This window comes from Protomyctophum parallelum (genome assembly GCF_964188405.1).
Source record: "Protomyctophum parallelum genome assembly, chromosome: 2".
NCBI lineage: Eukaryota > Metazoa > Chordata > Actinopteri > Myctophiformes > Myctophidae > Protomyctophum > Protomyctophum parallelum.
In genome coordinates, this window is record NC_139699.1 from 36,914,701 (window position 1) to 36,932,316 (window position 17,616).

Genomic DNA, 17,616 nt, shown 5'->3' on the forward strand with positions numbered 1-17,616 from the left:
CTCCCTACACACACAACCTACTATTTCTTAAATGAGATACAGTACGTTACTTTGGAAATGCCAACTCATTCAAGTATAGCATTGTAGTTGATAATAGCATAGGAAACATATTTTTCAGTGAATCTCTTAGTCCAAAGGTTAAACGTTTACCAAAAAAGGTCCAAATGCACATCCCTGTGATCACTGATCATGCATGAAAATAAAACTTAACTAAACTCACACTGTTATTACGAAGCAGTTGGAAGAAAACAGTGTACGTTCCCATCGTTCCTCTCCAGCTAAATGTTACTTAAATGATACAAGCTTGAAAGAGGGGAGATTGATGGAGCGAAATAAAACAGCAATCGACACCGGCTACTCTTCCCACATGACACATGGATTAACGTGGATTAACAGCTTTATTTATGGGACAATGGATTAAGATAGCATGTTGTTTAGACAGATGCAAGTTTGATGTTCACCTAGTATCCTAGTTACTTTGTAACACTTAATTGTTTTCTTGGCACTGCAACTTGGCCAATTACCCATTGTTGGTTGACTAGAGTTTTGCCATGTATAGTGGCATTGTGCGTGTAAAGTTTCATGGCAATCGCACGCCGTGTTCATGATTTGAGGCATTTTGTTCAAAACGTACCACTCCTGCAAACTTTGGAAGCCAACTTAGCCAATCAGGATGGAATACGAACAATATTATGTGGACTGTTACTGTTACTGTTACACTTACCTCAGCCTAAACATCGAGTAGCACAGGAAACCTAAACAAGTTGCAAATTACCTGAGAGAAGAGCTTTCTACGCCATCAGGCTAGCTTAAGGAATGTTAAGATAGACATCTCAATACAAATCTGGTTAAAGATATTAGACTCTGTCATAGAACCCATCTCCCTCGATGGTTGCGTGATCTGGGGTCTCATTGCCCTTACCAACCAAGAACTTGAGAAATGGGATAAACAATAAACCAAGACTCTGCACGCAGAACTCTGCAAATCAAAGCAGTCATTATCAAAATAAAGAAGAGAGCACTTAAATTGTATAAGCACCTCAAAGAAAAGCAACCCAGACACGCTCCATAGCATATAGCCCTCACCATAGAGAACACCTACAGAGATACCCCTTAGTCAGATGGTCTAGGGACTCTGTGCATAAACACAAGCACAACTACGAGACGGAAACCCCAATGGACTTAACTAGATTATATAAGAAAACAAAAATAAAACTATACTCGACATACTGGAAAGAGACAACCCGAAAACCAAAACGAAATGGAATGGAATGCTATCTAGCACTAAAAATAAACTATAGTCATTGGCTGAATACCTAAACATGGTAAACGACCAAAAACTTAGGAAAGCCTTAACTAGGTACAGTGAACACAGCCAGGAAGACAGACTATGCACCCACTGCACACACAATGTGGTGGAAACAGAGCTACACTTTCTAACCACCTGCCTGCCCACATCAGAGTCACACAGATTACACACCCAAAGTGAGTTTGAAAACACCTCTACCTATTGGGAGAAATGTGTGAACACAGCAGCAAGATTTGTTGCGATAAAAGGTTATCCAATGAAATACAACCACCAGGACTATCTTTACAGAGTAGACCTCTAGACCTACTGCACATGTAAACAGAGCGGCTACCTTTAAACATATTTTAAATCTGAGGCTTTTTGTATACAATTTAGTTTTGAGAAGAAATGCTGCTGTTTGTCCCAATTTACAATTTAGGCATAATCCAGAGCGACTTACATTGCTATGACTACATAAAATAAAAAATAATAAAATGCTATCTAAGTCTACATAAAGTGCTATCTAAGGGGCTAGGGCAAGTCCTACGGGCCATGATGGAGTCTGAAAAGGTGGGTTTTCAGACTACGGCGGAAGAGAGAGTCCCGGAAGAGAGAGTCCCAAAGTGACTGCAAAAGATTGATGCTATTTGTTTCAAAAAGCTTTATACCCTGCTGTTATAACTGTTATAACTGTTAAACGACACAATGTGACATACTGTAGCTCTGTTTACACAATGCTACCTGTACCACCTCCAACTGTATACTTTCCCCATTTTCAAATGTTTTATTTTATTTTATGACTTGCTTTGGCAATGTAAACGTATGTTTTCTCATGGCAATAAAGCTTATTTGAATTTAATTGAACCCTCTATATCTGTCTACCTGTCTCCCTTTTATGCCCATATATGGAGATCCCTGATGTAATCAGTTTATGCCTATACCCTATATTAGCATGCCCATTGCATATATGGGCTTATTGGTTGGATCAGTCGTTCTGGACAGAGATGTGTAGAGAGAGCGTATATTCTTTCTACGTCCGAGCATAGACATGCAGGTAACGCCCCACCTGCCTCTGATTGGCCTACTGACACTGCTCGTCTTGCCTGTCCTCCGAGATGCAAGGCTACTCCGTGGTGGGAAATAATACAAGTACAAGTGAATGGCAACACGCAACAGTAATTTGTAACTTTAATTTTTGTAGAAGAGGCAAACTAATATTGTTTGTGCCGTTTGCTTTGATTGAATAACTGACACTAAACTAATCAAGGGATCAAGATCAAGGGAAAAGATACTTTTTTTTTTACAGTACAATAATGTTTAAAGTTTACACATGTATACAAATAAACAGGCCAACAGCATAAACAATATTAGTTTACCTCTTCTACAAAAATAAAATTTTCTGCCCCGCGTGCCAAGCTGTCATTCTCTTGTAGCTATTATATATCGTACTTGACTTGTATTCTTTATTTATTTCCCACCACGGAGTAACCTCGCACAGCAGACTATCCAGCATGTAACTTCCGGGGGGCATCCTTTTGTCCGACAACTCATAGGCCCGACAGGGCAATGCTCCGAGGTGCGCTGCGGGTCGGGAGAGGGTAGCGGTTAGGTTTAGGTGTCTGCCCCGGGGGAGGTTAGGGTTAGGGTGAGGGAGGAGGTAGGTTGTCGTTCGGACCAATGATCCGTCGGATGAAAGTACTGCACTCGTAACTTCCACCTCGGAGACACCGGCTGTGTCGGTAGGCCAATCAGAGGCAGGCGGGGCGCTACCATGTCTATGCTCTGTCGGTAGGCCAATCAGAGGCAGACGGGGCGTTACCATGTCTATGCTCGGACGTAGAAAGAATATACGCGTAGAGAGAGAGAGAGTGCCGCCAATGAGGGGGCAGAAAACAGTGCGGTCACATGACCCATGCAGCGCTCCAGAGTTTTAATAAATACATTGTTTTCAATGAGGCTGTTGCCTTTCATTCACTGTCTGTGTCAGCAACCAATCAAATGAAGTTTTTTCTGTTTGTGTCCCATAAAGGAAATTCAATGATTTATTTCGACCAACCAGGCCTGTTGAACTCAACTTGGGGTGTGGGCCACATTGGTCAAAAGGTCACTTGATGTGGGCCGTCACCGCCGGCCCCTCCTCTCCCCCCTAGTGCAGCGCTACGTCACATAATTTGGAGCGACGCCCACCCGGAAGGGTTGACTCCCACTTTTAGACCAGAGCGGCCAATGCGTTCCTCCAGGCTTTCAATTTTTGCACCAACAAAGTGAAAGCCTGGTACCGAGGCTACTAAGTCCCTGTTGAGTCTGGCAGCCCAATTCCACCCAAATCAGATTTGAGGCCCACCATTGGAGTTTGCATGTTCTCCCCGTGTCCCCAAGGGTAGGTACCCTCACAAAAACATGCAGTAATCCTGGTCTCTAAAACTATCTCCCCCTGGCCAGCCTGATGGTGGGGAAAGGAATGGTCGGAATAACGTGTTCCCTCCACGCGCTGCGTCCGACCAGGTAAATTCCCCCCTGTCAGGTGAAAAGAAGCAGCTTGGACTCCTCATGCATAGAAGGAGGCATGAGGTCAGTCCGCTGCCCCCCAAGTTGGCAGAGGAAGTGCAGTCCCTAGGGTGTCCCTAGGTAGGAACCAGAGCTATTTAGATGAGAGAGTTGCAACAACTCTGTACACTTCATGGGGCCAGTCCAATGACGGCTCTGGGCAGCTATGGGGAGCCTAATAGTGACAGCCCTGGACCGGAAGTTCAAGGAATGCACTGGACTCTATGGAAGTCAAGTAGACAAGTCTGCATCTTTTGAACTGGCTACTGGAGTTTACGCATTCGGCTCGACTGTTGGACTCACTACTACAGAGAGCTATTTGACAATTATGTGCCGCTATATTGGCGAGGAGTGGAACGTTAATTAATTCTTATTGACACAGAGTATGCCTGACAGACACACTGCAGACAAGCTGGCTGGTAGGTAAACTAAACGATCAGTGGTGGAGACTTGGTAGCTTGGCTTTGCCAGACCCAACATGGATTCACTCACGCCTCCTCCCCGATATCATGATAGTGGGGTGAAGCGAGAGTGAATCCACGTTATCAGTATGACCAAAGCCAGGCTAGAGGCCGGGGACTGAAGGTCCGTTAAATCTGAAGATATGTATTTGTTTCCAGTTTCCACTGTCACTTCAATCACTTTGGTTGTCCAGGTCAGTGTTGGCCATGTCTTTCCGGCACCCCAGAACTCCTATTTTGAAGGCATCCCGGCACCGATTGTGTTAACGTGATGCAAGATCTTACATAGCCCTGGCTATGCAACCCAACCTGGTGGGGATATGCACTCCGAGCTTCTCTAGTTTGGAATAGTAAAATGAACTACTCTAAAATGCATCACTGTATAAATCACTGGCAGTGTTTTTAGTTTGTGAGCCTTCATCTGAACCCCAATCAAGGATGTGTTGCAGGAATGAGTCATCATCCCTACTCAGCTGTCCACAGGGCATACATCCGATTACCATACCCACGCTCATGCACTACGCACAAATGTAAATATTGTCATGAACTCCTCTGTAATAGTATTGATTCTGTGTGTTGGGTGGGTTTCACTTTGTTTATTTTCCCTACTTTCAGCAATATTGCATGCATGTAACACACACAATAAAGTTACTAAAACTGTTTTCAGCTCCCAGTGATTCATTTAGCAGTTATATAGTATAGCAGCCTCTCATTCTCCTTTACCCCTGTGTGTTATGTTCAGTAAACAGTATAGAAATCAGCTTTCCCTTCTCTCATATACATATACAGTGCAAGTTGTTAGAATCGTTATAACACAAACAATACAGGCATGGGAAACCGATTCAAAAGCTGCTGCCACCTATACATCATGTGAAGTGCTCCCAAAAGATGACACAGCTTACTTTTATTATAAACATTATTCATGTAAAAATCTACAGTTGAAGAATATGAGCAAGATAAATGGTTGAGGCAACTCCACAGGACGATGTAGTGAAGTACCCTACTACCCAGTACCCACAAGGGGATTGTCTGTTCAGCAACAATTTGGCATACCATAGACTGAGGCACCCCATTTGTCTAATGAAGTCCCAGACTGTCTTTCACACCACGCCCCCACCACTCCACTATGAAATGTTCTACTCATGAAAGTAATGAGGCAGGGAGGGAGTAAGACTCTTCTGGCCACTGATAACCTCAGACTAAACTTGCAACCTTACGAGACAAGGGCCTAATATCTGGCCGTCAATCAGCCCCAGCGTCCCTAGCTGGAGTGTTTAATTACAAGGATCAATTATTCACCAGCCTCCTCTTTCACTACTCAGTGCTCCCAAAAACAAAAGAGGAGTGAAAAAAACTAAACAAAGGTAAGACCCACAAGGGGGTGGGGTGGTGCATTTACATTTGAGAAAACAGAACATCCCTTGCTCCAGGTAGTATATTTACTGCCCATTACATGCATTATTGTGATACCTTTTTCAAAGACGATGAACTGCTTCAACAGCTTCAAGTTCAAGCAATAAAATCGTTATTTTGAGTCTCTCTGCAATAATAATAAAGTTTATCTCTATTATTTTACAATCACTGCATAATTTTTTTCTTCTTCTATCAGATGATGTGCTGTCTAGTATGTATGAATATTATAGTATAGTATGTCACGAAATGACATGCATTAAGAAGTGTGTCGCTTTTTGCATGCCTTTGTGACACATAATGGTGCACATTTCACAAGGTGGGATCTAGTGCAAGGTGAACCATTTGCAGCGCCTCTGAGGCAGGTAAGGGTTTAGTGTCTTGCTTGAAGACACTTCCAGATATAGACAGACAAAGGCTTTTGTGGTGTTGAACCTTCCAGTTATCAGTTACAGGAAGTCTCTACAACCATCCAATTACACCAGCGAGACTCAACACAGCCTTGAGTCAAACACTCGATATATCATAGTTGCAAACATTGTACAGTATACAACAGTGAATTTGATTTCATAATTCTAAAATTGTACTTTTGAGACTTAAACAAATATGTAGGATCTCCCCATCTCCAACAGAATTTTACAATATGCGTTTTCGAGATGATTTAATTCTAATCCACTAGAGAGGCTAGTCCCATATAATACAATGAGCAATGTATAATATTCATTTTTACTACCGTTGTTTTCTATTGTTCGATATTTAATCTTTACTATGCATACTGAAAGATCATTAAGTAAAATATATGTCCTATTCACCCAGAATGAGAGTTGTGCTAAATAATCTATCAGTAGTGACTCATGTTTTACTAAATATTTAATAAGTGACATTTTGTTCCAGATATGATGGTAGTTCACACTTGGTAAGACAGGTTATGTTCCTAAAGAGAGGTAGTTTGACTCTGACTGAACTTCTGATTCAGAGTGTGAAGTTGTCAGAGTCAAACTACATCTATCATGGCAGACATGACTTGGTGGCAGATATCCTGGAGAATGTATGAACTTGGACATAGATCCAAACTAAAACAGGGTGAATATAGGATGTCAAGAGGATCAAAACTCTGACTCTGAAGTTGCAATTGAAGATTGGACACATTTCCAATACGCCATCCCACATCATGTATCAATATAAATGCACATATGGGTGTGAGCAAACTATATTTTACACTGTCACATACTATTGCAACTCCATACACAATGATTCATCATCTGTCACATCGGCAAATAATCATGATTTAACTTTCTGCATCAAAGCTCTCCACAGTGCATGCACATGGTAAAGAGCAGTTTCTGGATAATCGTCCAAAAAAGGAAGTATTAACATTTATGGCCTTGTTAACTCCACAAGGGGGAGTGTGGTGAGACTGCAGTCTAAGCGTAGGCAGCTTCTTTCCCTTAGTAAAGCAGCACAGGGTTTTTCCCCTGGACTCTCAGCTGACGGCTCATTAATCTATTCTGGCGGAGGTCCCCAACCCAAGCAGCCGGTGCCAGAGGAGGATTCCCCATGCCTCGTCTTTCTCACCAGAACCGTTCTATTTGCCCATCAGTACTAGTGAGGTAGAGGGGGTGGACAAACAGGAGGGGGAGGAGGATGATGCCACAGAAGCAACAAGCCAGCTGGGATTTCCTCGCACTACTGAAACAAACAATTTCCTCTCTGTATGCAGTCACTGGGATGTTCCCCTTTGCGTGGGTGGGAGGAGAGAGTACAGTACAGCACTTTTACCTAACAAACTTTCAGAATCCAACTGAAACAAAAACAAACCCCATAGTTTCAAAGATAGAATTGGCATTATAATACACAGTGTTAAAAGAATGGAAATATAATGTAACCGACACCATTACAGGCTATTCTACAGTAAATAAGTTGTGGACACAATAATTAAAGCAATCATTCATACAAACATGAAAACAATTGAACATGAAACTAATTGACTATGTGAGAGGATATTTAATTGCACAACTTCTACAGCTGACTACAGGCATATTTAATGTTCAGAAACTATACTGAACTCAATTAAACAGATCAGTAATGCTACTGTTGAAAGCTAAGAAGAAAATAAATATTAGCTCAACAATATTAGCATTCAATGATTTACTGTATGAGTTGAATAATGACTTGAAATATGCCTTACAGAAAACTTCCAGTCCTGTTTCTCCAAGTGCAATGGAAATCATACTTTTAGCAATGCATCATTTATTGGAGGTACATAGTGTTTTTTGACACTCGTTTGGTGCACACATGTGCACAGAACCAAATGCACTGTACCAAAATGGTTCGGAAACAAATATGTGTACGTTAAACCCCTGACTGAGTACTACAAGGGCAATGATATTTATATAGAAGTATGAATACACACAAGCATTCTTGAATCCATTGCAGTGAAGCAGCTCCTTATCCAACTCCATTTATATTTGATTCGATTTGGAGTCATTCATGCTTACTGTTCACAAAGGGGCGCTGTCCCTTCAGCACTCCATACAGCAATGAGACTTCAGCACCATGGACAGTCCTGATTAATCTTGATTGTTTACCTGGATAAACTGACTGGAACATTGGCTTTAAATAAAGTAAACTTCTATCTCTGGTTAAAAAAAAGAATAATAATACAAACCGGAACGGCAGGGGATAATGTTTTCTTCCCTGTCCGTCTGTATGTGTGTTTATTTGTCATACTTGCATTGGGCCAATTAAGGAAGAAACTTCATATGTGCCTCATGGTGGTGCTATAACGGCCCACTTCACAATATCTTCTGTTTTCTTCAAAATACCCAAAACACCCTTCCTACAGATTTTGTCTAACACTTCTAACACTTCAGTACACATTCTCTCTGGGGTGATGTGATCAAGATGTATCATTCAGGTTTTTATTTTTAAGTGGTGCAACCACTTCCTTAAGTGACTTTGTGTGTGGGTGGGTGGGTGGCTGGGTGCGTCTGAGCACGAAAACAGCATGGTTGTTTTTCACCACCTGTGCGCAACCTAACACACACACAAACACACACGCGTATACCATGTATATATGGTGATTCCGGGTGTGCCAGTACAGTGACAGTACAGTACAGTGGAGGGTACAGTAGAGGGACCCCCACACGGTAACTCTGTCATTTCTCAACCGTTTTGGATGCGTGGCGGCTCGCCGGAATCAGGCCGGCACCCTGGGTGCGTTCCTGTGGGTCTGGAACTCCACTCCAACTTTGCACCCTATGGCCAGGAAAATAATGTAGTCTGTGTTTGACTAGGGTTCGACTGGATTGCTGGATTACTTCAATGACCATAATGCTTTGGTGCACTCACCCCACCTTGTGGAGAGGGGGACGGCTGTCTTTCTGAGACAATATGTAGTCCAGGAAGGACGTGAGGCCAGTGTGTGTGACATCACAGGCACCTTGAAATACAAAAATATCTAAAAACACATTTTACCCACATAAAAACCCCAGGAAAGTGTTTCTCGTCTCCCAAACATCATTAAAATAAGATCTGGTTGGAAAAGGGGTGAAGTGGCCCTTTAAGGGGCCTCTATAGAGTGCACCAACAAAACTGCTTTCACTTCTACCTATAGGGTCACCACAAACACAAACAGCTTCCCACAGCTTCTTCATGTCCTCATGGCTGCACCCCATGAGTGACACAGCCGTGGGTAGGCAAGCAGGCCTCGCAAAGATTTTGTTTACATTTTTTTTAACCTTAATTTAACCAATAAAAACCACATTGAGACTAAAGTCTATTTTACAAGTGTGAACTGGCCAAGAGAAGAGGCAAAATAAGTAACACAGCTCTGCCAGTAACAATAAACACAAGACAGGACAAAAATGCAACGCTCATAATTACAGTACCCACTACCAAAGAAGCTCAAAGGGAACGAAATGTGCTAATAAACTAAAAAGCAAGAGAACCAACATTCACTATACATCAAAGCAGGAGCAATGTTTGGGAAGTGTGCCCATGGCAATCCTTTTAAAGCTCACTAGGGGAATCACAGAAGCCAGTTTGAGTTTGGTCTGTAGTTCATTCCATGACCAGGGTCCAAAAAAGGCAAGGCTTTTTTTTCCCAGCCTCAGATTTTGTTGGGGGCACGAGTCGTTTGATCTGAGGTTGAGATAGTTTTGGACAAGTTCAAATTTAGAACAAATTTAAAGTGAGAATATACCAATAGCAACCTGCAAGACGTTAAAGAGTACCAACCCACTAGGGCGTACACGTACAGAGTACAGTGATGAGTCCTATACGGGGAGTTGGTTATGAACCTCAATGCAGCATGAAAAAAGGGGTCAAGTTTGAGGAAGAGTTGAGGAACTTGAAAATCGGTAGACAGTATCGCCATAATCGAGCTGCGACAGGAAGAGGCCTGTAACCAGCTTTTTGCGAGAAGCATTAGAAAAGCAGGACTTCTTTCGCTTTTTTGCCAAGGCATCGATGTGTTTTAAGTGTTTTAAGTTTAACTTGTTGTCCAACCAAATCCCAAGATATTTATACAACTCAATGGTCAACCCTTTCAATGGATACTTTTGTGTCCATTAGCAGTTTGCTATTTAGCAAGATACTGGTCCCCATGCAAAGCATTGTCAATTCAACAACAAAAGATAAAGCCTATAAAGCCTTCATACTGCTAAATATGCTCCCACTGTTTATTGCAATTTCTGTTCAATAATCCATATGGTCCCTTATAGAACTTCATCAGGAATGAATGATGAAGATCAAGACAGGATTGAAACATTGTTGGACTGAGCTTGTAATAAACAGTGGGAGATTATTTAAAAGTGTGTAGACTTTATTATATTTTTGTTGATCTCTTGTTTGTCCTGCAACTCGATATACTGACTAGTAACTACATTGGATGTTTCTCCCATGACCTACTCTCAAACATATTATATTTATTTATATGGCTAAAATGAATTAAAACAGCTTATTTTGTAATATTTGTTTGTGTTCTGATTCCTTTTTTGAAGCATGATGCCATTATCGGTTTAAAATTTATTTACTGCCCTATAAAACACCTTCAATATTTGTATTTATTTTAAAAACAGTTAATCTTGCACTCAATAGGGGCAATGCCCGTCGCAAGTTGATGATGTCATTTGCCAATACATGTGTGGTCTAAACTAGATCTGTATTTTTTTCCTGCATGAAGATTAAATTCCCATTGACAATGAATGGAGAATTTACATCATATGTGTCTGGAAGAAGAAGAACTCAAACAAACCTAACCCAGATGACTTCCATTCCATCTCACTGCATGAACTTTTTCCATCAGACTATGCAGGGTCTATATACCCTAACCACAACCTCCACAGTCTGCAACCCTAACACTATTCCTTGCCAGGGGTCTATAACTCACACTTGCACTTTAGGCATGAAAGCAAGCAATGCACGTACACATTGTTTGAGAGGTTCTCTAAGCGTGACATATTTTTTGCTTGTAGGCACATACAAAGTTAAGTCAAACCATTTGTAACAGTAATAGTTGGTGAACCAATAGGAAGTCCCGGAGATGGTCCGCCCCTCTGTGCCCAGAAAACCATAGGTCTCTTACAGGCTAAAATTAAATAGACAGTTAGACACAGACTCATGCTGCTACACATATACTCAAGTGTTGGAGCAACTAGCACCGCTCAAAAATATTGTCTTAGTCTGTCTAAGGAGTCTTCCTTAAAGGTTTATGTAGAACTAGAGTGTGTGAGTCTTTTTCTGACGGTTTTCTTTAACATTAATGAATGTAATTAGTGTGTATTCATGAAAAACATAGCACAAAATACTATTGTGTGTCTGACAATGTGTGAAACTGTGTGTGCAATGTATTGTGAAAATAGTGCAATATGACTCCTGCCCATATACAGTAGATATTCACAGACAGATTTCATGTGTGGGAGACAGCACGGTGTTGAAAGGCTGCATTTACCCACTTTGGTCTAATTGCAGTATTTGCTCTCAGACACCCGTAATCACATGAGTGCTCCATTTATACAAACTCTGGCTTGACTGATAAAAGCAGCTACACATGGCTGATTGCTTTACAACAACCATTCAAAAATATTAACCTTAGTCCCCAGTGATTTGAGAGGGAATTTGTCTGATAACACAGGGAGGTTTTGCTCCTCCCTGCCATCGAATATAGTCACACCTTCACTTAACCACTAGAATTCTGTGATTGCCTGATTGTACAGCTCTGTATTAGAGGCCAATAGCAGTGTGTTGACTTTTGATTGCTTGACAGATATCGATAGGTTACAAGTTACAACTGTAATTATGCATTATTACAATTTGGTAGACTGTAACACTAAGTGGATGTTATGGTATGTACTGCATGACTTTCCTCAAACAAATGTTATCATCTGTTTTAATAGGAACAAATTGGCAAGCTATGTTGGGACAGTTGGCAAATGGGCAGGAAGCGGAGGAGTTTAGAGGTGTTAAGTTCATGCAGCACTTTATGTCCTGCCAACACAGTACACTGATATATTGTGAAATCCCTGACTAAGTTGTCGACCCATGGCCCCCACCTGCCCAGTTTATGCATATAAAGGTGTGGAGGGCACCATTATTAACTCTCCTTTGCTGCCCACCACACCAGCAGGCTTTTGTGTCATGTCCATCTGTCCCTATAGGATAGTACATCAAACAGTTTGAAGCCGAGGTACTGGCTTACATATGACAAGGAGTGGTGAATTTTCACAAAATTCCCTCAAGTCACAATGAGGTCCTATTCAGTCATAACCCAGGAATTATATCATATATATTTATTTATCCATGATGCACACAATAGTATAATTGTTGCATTATAGTTGTGTGACTGTTCGCTCTATATAATTTGAAATTATGAAAATAGAAGAAATAATTATTACCTGTGCGGGTTGGACATCTAAGCAACGAAGCACTTCTTTGAGCATGACCGGTTTGTGAGGAGTCTTTTCAGTTGCAAAGGAAGAAAGATCTTGAGATCTATCCTGGGAACACGGACTAGATGAGCCAATTGTTGATGAGTGCACAAAGAACATCCAAGGCATCCTGACTCTCCAAATAGAAAGAGTTGCTTGTCTTGACCCCAAATAGCAGAGCTTGGACACATCACGGTATATCATGGTCCTGACTCCTGACAGAAACTCTGGGGAAAATATGATGGGTCATATATGAGAATTAAGCAAATGGTACAATGTGATATATATATTTGGGAGACTTTGTAATTAAATGTCAAATACTTTGATACACCTATGGTCTACACCTGAAATTGTGTTACACTAACTCTTAAAAAGAATGGGCACATTACGACAGAGAAAAAAACAATGGATCTTATAGCCTAACTATAGAAAACCCCACCACTCTAGCTGAGAGTGGGGGCGGAGCAGTAGCACTGCAGGTTGCCTGTTGGTGGTGTGGGCGGGGCTAATAATCTGCACACCTGAGGGATATATAGGCCTAACTAAGCAGCATACAAACATTTGTCTCTCACTGAGAGACACACAACTCCTGTGCCTGTATACTGATGCATTAATGTAAGTCTGCCTTTCGCCTGACTTATATCCTCATTATTTACTGTTATTTATTTATTTCTCTTGCCAGTCAAATCATCACTCCTCATCCGTCATTCACAATTTCCATCACTGTATCTGAAAAGAGACTGAATAAAATCTCTGACATGTCAATACTGTCTGGTCCATGGTCCAATGCTCTTAATAGGCTATAGACCGATTCCGTAGCGGGTCTCATGGTCGCAGCCTACGTATTTCCTGTAGGCGGACTCGACGTAGCTGCGGGGGTAAAACCCTCACCAGGCGGATCTCTTCCACTACAGTGAACGGCAGAGTGACTGATGTTAGTTTGCCTCAAACTTTACTCTTTTACCTGCTTTTTTACTAACACTAACATTACAAAGATGCCCAGAACATCGAGATGAACCTGTGTAGTTTATGGCTGCTCCAACAGTAGTGGCAACATAAAAAATAAATAAAAACGGAATGTCTAATATCCACCGCGGTGGCGGGGACCAGAGCCATTGAGTAATGGTTGAGACGAAGCAGTGAAAGATGCATAACGCCAGTCTTACCCAATACCAAATATTTCTGTTTTATTAACACAAGGCTGCTGTACTTTATACCTCATACTTTAAATGCTTAGTATGAGGTATAAAATACAGCAGCCTTGTGTTCATAAAACAGAAAGATTGGGTATTGGGTAAGACTGAAATTATGTATCTTTCAGGACCTTTCACTGCTTTGTCTCAACCATTACTCAATGGCTCTGGTCTCAGCCACCACGGTGGATATTTTGACATTCCGTATTTATTTATTTTGTATGTTGCCACTACTGTTGGAGCAGCCATAAACTACACAGGTTCATCTCGATGTTCTGGGTATCTTTGTAATGTTAGTGTTAGTAAAAAAAGCAGGTAAAAGGGTAAAGTTTGAGGCAAACTAACATCAGTCACTCTGCCGTTCACTGTAGTGGAAGAGGTGCGCCTGGTGAGGGTTTTACCCCCGCAGCTACATCGAGTCCGCCTACAGGAAATGCGTAGGCTGCGACCATGAGACCCGCTACGGAATCGGTCTATAGGCTAGCCCTACAAGCAGAACCCAATGCTACTGAAGTTTCTGACATTTTTGACGACCCAGATAGCATGGGGTCTTGTTCCATCTCTACCCTGCCACCTGGTACGCGGACATAAATAAAACAAACACCGTGAATACGGCCTATCTGCGCTCTTTTAGGACTTTTTTTCGTGTGAGGGCTTCTGAATGTGTGAAGTACCTATACATACCGCTGCGAATATCTCCTGTGGCGCGGAAGCCGTTAAGTATTTTTAATTTAATTGTTTGACCGATTTGGTCGCTTTGATTCTTCTTTTCCTTCCTTGTTTATTGACACCTCATTGTACCGCCTATCTGGCTAGCTAGTGGCGCTATAGCTATGATAGAGCAGATCAGAGGCAGGAACGTAGCCGGCACAAGCCAACCGCACATCGGGAGGCGGTACAATGAACGGTAAATAAACAAGAAAAATCCAAGCTTCCAAATCTGTCAAACATAGATTAAAAATACTTAACGGCTTCCGCGCCACAGGAGATATTCGCAGCGGTATGTATAGGTACTTATAGTTCACAAATTCAGAATAACTCAAACAAAAGGAGGCCGTCAAACGCCGCAGATACGATGTTACCGAGCATATTTATGTCCACGTTCCAAAATTCCCATACGAAAATATAGATACGCACAGGGACCCTACATAAAGTGACATCCAAATTTCAGAAAAGGTCTCGGAGGGTTCCGAGAGGGACATAGCCAGCACCCCCCCCCCTCACTAGAATATTTCACTAACTAGCTTTTGCGTGCGCGCGTGTGTGTGGCACACAAATCAAAATAAAGTACAATGACAGCTAACACGTTAGCTCTGCACGTCAAGTCATGTGTGACATTACAAGGCGAGATCGATGCACGTACACTATCACCAGTAGCATTTGCGAGCACATAACCCAGTAATTAAATAAACCAGAGTGTCAGAAAACGAAACAAATTCTGCACGTGTTAACATTCTCAGTAAGATAGTTACCGTGAATCGACTATATGGTACGTCTATGTAGCTCCACCTTAGAGTATATACTCTAAGAGCTCCACCTTGGTGTGACAGTTGTAGTCTAATACTTCCATGATTGTAGTCCTAAAGATGTCCGGAAGTGCGTTATGGACGGGGTCCCCTTACGATGTAAACATCGTAATAAGTGTTTAATTTCTGGAGATTATTTTGGTGAAGAATAATCTTGTGAATATCATAAAACACAACATAATAATAATAAGTATTATTATTATTATTATTAATAATAATAATATTACTATTATCCTAACCATATTAATCCTTGCATCACCAGGATTTTGGAATCCATCGCAGACCGGACTACAAAACTCGTCACACCAAGACGTCATCACCAGTCTGTCCAATCACAAAAGTAACGTTCAATCTACCGTTCAGGGCTTGTGTTTGAAAATATTGGCGCTTGTTGATGTTGTTCCGCGTTTTAAGCTCTTGCTAGCACGGACTTCGACACTTCAAACTAAATTTCTAATGATCCCCAGTTTTTGATAAAGGTAAGACACGTTGCACACTACGCCAGATATGAGCGACACAGCGTCAGTTATATTAAATAAACCGGTAACTTAGCAGAAAGTATTCTAACGTTGGCAGATATGTATCTCTTTGTGCTCTTTGCTCCTTTGGCTAACAAGCTAACATGTACGTTACATGTTCGTTGAGCCCGAATCATGCGTCTGTCTTTAATGTAAATGAGACATAATGATGTCAAGGTGTCGAAAAGTAATGTTTGAGCACCTTCTTGCGTATATAATGTACGTGCAACTAGAAGAACATGAGCATTTTGAAAAAGTTTCCCTGACATCCACGTTAGGCTAACTGCATGTAGCCCACCCACTCGTTACGAAAGCATCTGTGTAAAGCAGTGTACTGTGCAATGTATAAACACCGGCTGAAACTATATCTGATGGTCCTTCGAGGAACTCATGATTATGTACGGTTGTGTACTGGAATGAATATAATATAGAATATTGTGTGTGACTGTCTGTATGACACACACACACACACACACACAAACACACACACTTGTTACTAAAATATTATTTACTGTTTGAATTCACACAAAAAAAGAACTACTGAAAGCTTGATGTGGCGGTATTACATGAGTCTAACTATGCCTGGCATTGTTTGTTTTGCAGAGCATTTGCTCAACATCACTACAGAGAGACATCATGTCATTAGAGGTATGCAGTCATGTGAAGGTGGTTGTTAGAGTGAGGCCAGAGAATGACAATGAGAAGCGTGACAACCTCAGGAACGTGGTCCAGGTTGTGGACAATCACATGCTGATATTTGATCCCAAGCAACAGGAGGATATCTTGTGTTTTGGGTCAAAACGTGTAAGAAACAGGGACATGAACAAGAGGCCAAACAAAGACCTCAAGTTTGTGTTTGATCATGTATTTGGAGAGGACTCTATCCAAGTGGACATCTTTGAGAACACTACGAAAACAGTTCTGGATGGAGTCTTGGCTGGGTTTAACTGCACAGGTAAGTTTCACTTAAAATAAATAAATTTTGTTACAGTGATTATGTTAGGAAGATGAAAAATTTGTCAGATCCGACTTGATCACATGACTGTAGTCATAATGCATATCCATTTGTGTGATTTTTGGACAATCTGTAGGAGTAATGTAAAACATTTCTTCCTCTGCATAGTGGGAGTGTGCGTGCAAAGATTTCATGGCAATTGGTGGCAGTGTTCATGATTTGAGGCAATTTGTTCAAAACGAGCCACTCCTGCAAACTTTAAATGCCAATCTTAGCCAATCGTGATGGATTATGAAAAATCGGACAGATGGTCTTGATCACTTGACTGACTATATAGATAATGTGCACCGATTTGGGTGATCTTTGAACAAAATCTGTGGAAGTAATATAAAAAAATGTGTTTTGCACAAATCGGCCTAATGGTGCCACTATAACAGGCCGATGTGGAATATTTGACCTACTGGTTCTGCTCTGGCCTCCAGGGAGAGTGTGCTGAGATCACGCAGATTGGTCCAACAGTGCCGGAGATTAGCTGCTCACAGCTTAGGTCTGGCGGAGACGATATCCTCGAGAACCGTTCTCCCCACCTACTTCAAATTCGACACACACGTTCCACACTCCCACAGGGAGTGCATTGCCCTATGTCGAGTCGGTCGGACCCACAGTTTCCCAGAACCGCCACAAAAGGCCTCTGCCCGGGCTCTGGACAGGACCCCTGCCCAGTGTTAATATATGGAGCTGGCCTGTTCTTACATCATTCTGACGTCTGCATAGACTCCATATTTGGGC

General features: G+C 41.6%; 2 protein-coding genes across 3 annotated transcripts in view; one reads left to right on the forward strand and one right to left on the reverse strand.

The window, feature by feature from the left end:
* mettl15 (methyltransferase 15, mitochondrial 12S rRNA N4-cytidine) overlaps positions 1-15,343 on the reverse strand; it is a 350,818-nt gene extending 335,475 nt beyond the window's left edge. The window contains exons 1-2 of the mRNA XM_083791360.1: positions 15,301-15,343; positions 12,603-12,862 (exon numbers count right to left, since the gene is read on the reverse strand). Coding sequence (XP_083647486.1) covers positions 12,603-12,839 — 237 coding nt within the window. The 5' untranslated portion in view covers positions 12,840-12,862; positions 15,301-15,343. The remainder of the gene's footprint in view (positions 1-12,602; positions 12,863-15,300) is intronic.
* A 385-nt stretch (positions 15,344-15,728) lies between these two features.
* kif18a (kinesin family member 18A) overlaps positions 15,729-17,616 on the forward strand; it is a 31,011-nt gene continuing 29,123 nt past the window's right edge. For both annotated transcript variants that reach the window (XM_083791331.1, XM_083791332.1), the window contains exons 1-2: positions 15,729-15,833; positions 16,476-16,827. In XM_083791331.1, coding sequence (XP_083647457.1) covers positions 16,509-16,827 — 319 coding nt within the window. In that variant the 5' untranslated portion in view covers positions 15,729-15,833; positions 16,476-16,508. The remainder of the gene's footprint in view (positions 15,834-16,475; positions 16,828-17,616) is intronic.